Source organism: Schistocerca piceifrons, chromosome 4 (assembly GCF_021461385.2).
Source record: "Schistocerca piceifrons isolate TAMUIC-IGC-003096 chromosome 4, iqSchPice1.1, whole genome shotgun sequence".
Lineage (NCBI taxonomy): Eukaryota > Metazoa > Arthropoda > Insecta > Orthoptera > Acrididae > Schistocerca > Schistocerca piceifrons.
Window position 1 is genome coordinate 497071811 of NC_060141.1, and position 6179 is coordinate 497077989.

General features: G+C 37.6%; 1 protein-coding gene across 1 annotated transcript in view; it reads right to left on the minus strand.

Moving 5' to 3' along the window:
* Positions 1 to 5977, minus strand: part of LOC124795025 (NEDD8-conjugating enzyme Ubc12) — a 36844-nt gene extending 30867 nt beyond the window's left edge. The window contains exons 1-2 of the mRNA XM_047258795.1: positions 5660 to 5977; positions 5441 to 5535 (exon numbers count right to left, since the gene is read on the minus strand). Of these exons, the coding sequence (XP_047114751.1) occupies positions 5441 to 5535; positions 5660 to 5765 (201 nt within the window). The 5' untranslated portion in view covers positions 5766 to 5977. The remainder of the gene's footprint in view (positions 1 to 5440; positions 5536 to 5659) is intronic.
* Positions 5978 to 6179: the final 202 nt, after the last annotated feature.

The window sequence follows — 6179 nt, forward strand, 5'->3', positions numbered from 1 at the left end:
TACGTCGTCTTTCTGCTGTAAGCGTGTGCTGTTCACAACGTGCAAGCGTGCTGTAGACAACATGGTTTGTTCCTTAGAACAGAGCATTTTTCTGGTGTTGGAATTCCACCGCCTAGAACACAGTGTTGTTGCAACAAGACGAAGTTTTCAACGGAGGTTTAATGTAACCAAAGGACCGAAAAGCGATACAGTAAAGGATCTGTTTGAAAAATTTCAACGGACTGGGAACGTGACGGATGAACGTGCTGGAAAGGTAGGGCGACCGCGTACGGCAACCACAGAGGGCAACGCGCAGCTAGTGCAGCAGGTGATCCGTTCGCCGTGTTGCAGCTGCGGTCCAAATGATGCCAACGTCCACGTATCGACTCATGCGCCAGAGTTTACACCTCTATCCATACAAAATTCAAACACGGCAACCCCTCAGCGCCGCTATCATTGCTGCACGAGAGACATTCGCTAACGATATAGTGCACAGGATTGATGACGGCGATATGCATGTGGGCAGCATTTGGTTTACTGACGAAGCTTATTTTTACCTGGACGGCTTCGTCAATAAACAGAACTGGCACATATGGGGAACCGAAAAGCCCCATGTTGCAGTCCCATCATCCCTGCATCCTCAAAAAGTACTGGTCTGGGCCGCCATTTCTTCCAAAGGAATCATTTGCCCATTTTTCAGATCCGAAACGATTGCTGCATCACGCTATCTGGACATTCTTCGTGAATTTGTGGCGGTACAAACTGCCTTAGACGACACTGCGAACACCTCGTGGTTTATGCAAGATGGTGCCCGGCCACATCGCACGGCCGACGTCTTTAATTTCCTGAATGAATATTTCGATGATCGTGTGATTGCTTTGGGCTATCCAAAACATACAGGAGGCGGCGTGGATTGGCCTCCCTATTCGCCAGACATGAACCCCTGTGACTTCTTTCTGTGGGGACACTTGAAAGACCAGGTGTACCGCCAGAATCCAGAAACAATTGAACAGCTGAAGCAGTACATCTCATCTGCATGTGAAGCCATTCCGCCAGACACGTTGTCAAAGGTTTCGGGTAATTTCATTCAGAGACTACGCCATATTATTGCTACGCATGGTGGATATGTGAAAAATATCGTACTATAGAGTTTCCCAGACCACAGCGCCATCTGTTGTTGAAAATTGTAACTACTGTAATTTCGAAAGTTTGTCTACCTGAAAATGTACTGTTGTCCCAAGCATATTGCAACAAACGGTGTATTTCTATCGCTGCTCGTTTAGTTTTTATTGCCATTTCAAATATACCGGTCATTTTTGAAACACCCTGTAGATGTAAATTATCCCAAGAAACTCTAAAAACAAAGTTTCAAAAAACTGGCTTTAAATGGTGACTCTAGGAATATACTACAATCCCCTAAGCATCACTCACATGGGGATCATGAAGGTAAGATTAGAATAATTACAGCACACACACAGACATTCAAAAAGTCATTCTTCCTGCACTCTATACGTGAATGGAACAGGGAGAAACCCTAGTAACCGATACAATGGGGCGTACCTTCTGCCATGCACCTCACAGTGGTTTACAGAGTGTAGATGTAGATGAAGGCTGATTGTGGTTGACTCAGGCAACTTTCAAATACAAAAACAATTATAGGAAGAAAAATAAGAGTAAATAAAGTTTATGATGATGAGAATAATGCAGCAAAGAATTAGAAGCAGGGAAAAAACCATTACATTTAAACCAATTAACTGAACAGAAATAATAACACTATTTTGATTAGATTCAGAAATTAAAAAAAATTGCAACATTTGATGCGATTCAAACGTGTGATCTACACAGCAGGTCGATTCACTAACCACGGCAATACGCCACAACACTGCTATGTGTGGTTATGTTTAATACATTGGTGACCTAGTTGTAACAACAAATTGCAGCCTTCAAAAATCAGCTTCACGCAATGTCATGCAAAGCTTATCAAATGTGAACCGGTCTAGTCACTGTGATAAATGCATAGGTCACGGTGAATCACATTTTGTGCAGAAGAAGCCAGTAGTGTTTGGTTAGTGCTATGTATGAAATGTGTGTATTTCATTAGCACCACATTTGTGTGTGTGTGTGTGTGTGTGTGTGTGTGTGTGTGTGTGGTTATCATGCATGATTAAATACAAAATGAAAGTGGCATGCCCACAATTCTGGATCCAAACACATCAAGAAATAATGCTAAACAAGGAACTGGAAATGAACTGACCAACTATTAAGGCAGTTTGGAAATGGCGAATGGTTTGGGCATGGCACTGAGTGTTCTGATTGAAGGAAACCAGCTCCAACTTACGAAGTGCCAACTATCAAGTAATTTTAATCTTGCTTCAGTCTCCTGATGCCAACAGAAACGACAATGAACTCTAAGAACATGTAACTGAAAGTACAGGTCAACTCTGATTTGTCTGACAGAATAACCTGAGACTCAACAGAAAGAAAACCATCTTCCTGAACTTCCACATGAGAAACAAGAAATTTATGCTAGATACAAAATTACACTGTTTCGAAACATCCCACATATCAGAAACAAGATTTTTAAACCCATGGATCTGGGACAACTTAAAATGACAGACTTATATCAGCAAAACTTACCGTAACCTGAACAACGTGCACTAAACCTAATGCATTACCTTGTACTGCACAAGCCCAGAGCCTGTTTGCACTGGTTACTGTGCACAATTAGATAGTGTAATGCAGTATGGTATGGTACCATACACACAGCTCAGACAGTCTCCTCACCAAGTAGAGAGTTGTGACAGTAATGAACAGGGCAAAGCCAACTCACAGCTGCCATCCTCCCTTTCAAAAGTCAGCACTTATGCAGTTTAGGGGGGTACATGCGCTGATCACATGAAAAGTAGCTATTTTTGAAGGAAACATATATTTCTGAAGATATAAGCATATATATGCACGGAATACCAAATAAAAATTAATTTCAAAAATTGTGTGTTTCAGTCATATCTGATGTGCGCGTCACCGAAAAAGTACCTATTTCCATATGGATGGAAAAAAAAAAATATCAATTAACTGTCTCAAAAAAATTTTTTTTATCAAAAATGATGTACTGCATATGTATGCACGGAATTTTAAAAAAAAAATTTTTTTTTCAGAAAAAGATGGAATTAATAGCAAAATTTTCTCAAAAAATCATATTTATTTATTTTACACAGATATACATTAAAGTTAGAATCATAGATTAGATAAAACCAGCTACCTGAAGCTAATTTGCAGCATTAGGGTAGATTTTTCGAACATGCTTTATGAAATTGTGGAATGGATTTTCCCCAAAACGCTGACTGGTGAAAGCAGACAGTTAATTTATCTTTTTTTCCATCCATATGAAAATAAGTACTTTTTTGGTATTCCATGTATATATATGCTTATATCTTCAGAAATACATGTTTCCTTAAAAAATAGGTACTTTTCTCGTGATCAGTGCATGTACCACCTAAACTGCGTAAGTGCCCAAACATCACTCATTCTATCTCTTGGCAGTCTCTACACATCAGAAATGTAAAAGTCAGTAAAAAGTAACGTTGCAAAATTCAGCAAAGATCTGAATACCCACGATCATGGTACATGACAGAGAATGAAACAGCATGTTCAAAACAATGTGTGTTCTGGTCTATCTCAGCGCTCACGTATGCACCATAAATCATCGCATCATTACACTATGGATCAAAGCCAAGATCTGCCACTTGTAGATTAAACTGAGCGACAATTGCTACAGCTGAACAGCCACCTGTACCATACTCCCTAAACATGACAATCCGGAAGAACAATGTTAAGTCTATCATAGCATTTTCATTTATTACTAATTTTATTGTACTAGTGTGGGTGGCACAGTATTGATCTCTAGTGCACTTTAATGGGAAACCACTAATACTCTGGCAGAAGACTTACTGGGACAAAGAATGAATGAATAAATAAATAAATATTTGATCATCTGATCTTTTCTTTCTTCTTGTAGGCCTACTTTTACTATATTTTAGCTCACTACCTTAATGCTTGTGCACGTTTTCATATTCAACATTTGTAAATATAGAGCAAATCATATGAAATTATTACCAAAACAATCATCATAAAAAGAAACTTAATAAATGTTATCGTAAGAAACTTTTATCCACACGTTAATATGCTGCAATCCAAGCTATTCGCAGCTAGAAGTGGAATCCAATACTGCAGCAGGCTTAATTCTGTAGTATTTTAATGAAAACAAACTAAAATTAAACACAAATATATCTGTCTATATTGGAGATAATCATTATGGCAGTAAACAGTAACAAAACACTTAATAAAGAAATACACACTCATAACACTAGAGGTAGAGAGAGACCCTACATCATATCTCATACAACAACACTGAGAAAAGCCCTCACTATGCAGGCATAATAAAACTACTGAATTGCTTCCATCCTAATATCTCCAAATTGCCCATTACAAAACTAAAAAGGAAATTAAAATTATGGCTCCTAAACAATCCTGTATATTCAATAGATGAGTTTCTAGATTTAGTACACTCGCATGATGGAAGACCATCCATCTAAAAATATATGTAATCTCAGATCTTAGACTGAGTCACAAACTGTAAATATTTGAATGTCAGATGTGAATACTGTGTCACAAACTGTAGACTCCTTAATCTAAGTATGGCAATAACAAATTTTTTTTAGGTATAGTTCATGTATGTAACTCTGTTCTCTCAACTAAACTTAGAAAAAGTTGTGTAGATAAAAGTGCCAGACAATAATCTGTAACCCTAGTAAGGCTCTCACTTATCCAGAAGGTTGGAACAAAAAAACCCTTTTTTTGTAATCAGTTGATGTTGGACCAAAATAAATAAATAAAAAATTAATGAAGGACCTCATTGGCCTATGAAAAAGGCATGCCAGATTATCTGAGTAGGACCAAATTTATGTCTAGCTCATTCTTCTGTTAGATGATCACATCCAGGCTGTACCAAACCTCAGCAGTAATCATACTGACTATAAAAGCAATAGAATGTCCTGAAATACAAATACCTACGTCACAAACCAATTACACTGAATTTTATGTGTGACTTCAGTCAAAATGACATGCAAGTTCTCCCACATTTTACAAAATTATCTACATACACAAAAAGCAATAGATGTAACAAGAACATTACAATGTACAAAATAACTTCTGATAACCAACAATAACCATAGAGAAAATGTCTTTTACTTCAATAACACACTATTTCTGTGCTGTCAGTTTTAAGTATAAATCACAGAATAGCATCTAAATAATTTCTGCAGAAAACTCTTTGTCTCGATTGCTTTTTAATATAGTGCTTCCACGAAAATCTCTTAGCAGAGATGATGATGCAAATATGACAAAATCTAACAAACTATTCTACTTGCGTGAAAATACTGCCAGTACATATTTTTTCTCGTACCTCATCGGGGCATATAATAAGCTTGAACGTGAGTAAGTCATCCGGATCTGGGAACTCGGTATTGCAGGTTTTTGGAAGATTAAGTTCATTTATATCTGTAATGAACAAATTCAAAATCATATGACAAATATATAAATTTGTAACCACTCACTAAGCATTCAGTATACTTCCACTTATTTCTGTTGTCGTAAGCTTTACAAACACTACAATTCGACAAACCTTTAGTTATTCTTAATTGCGCGGCGGAAGCTTTCTTTTGAGTCCCTGATTTGGGGGCTGCTTCTCCGTCCTTTTTCTGCTGTTTCAAAGAAAACAACTTAATCATTGTCACTTCGGAAAGGTGGTATAAATTTTTCGTAGTTTCACAGCATTCACACGAAAATCCTCAAAAACACTGTCATTCAAATACTATAATTTCTGACAAGGATTTGTTCACTTGCTCAACATGTTCTTGTCGAAAAACAAAAACTATATCGAGTGTAGGCCCGTATGGTCGCTGTTGGGATCAGCGATATTCATTATAACTGCAAGTAAGTTAAGAGGGAACGTCATACTACAGCAGCGATAATGTAAAAAGGGGATTCCAACCACGGCCGAGTTCATCACTGGATTCTGCTAGTGAAGTTCACAATCAACGAATAGATATTCGCTTTCTGATCCAAAACATAAACGCAGCATTTAACGGCGGAGAAAAAATTTATTTTCGTAAGTTTACGAGGCACTGGTGAAACATAACAAC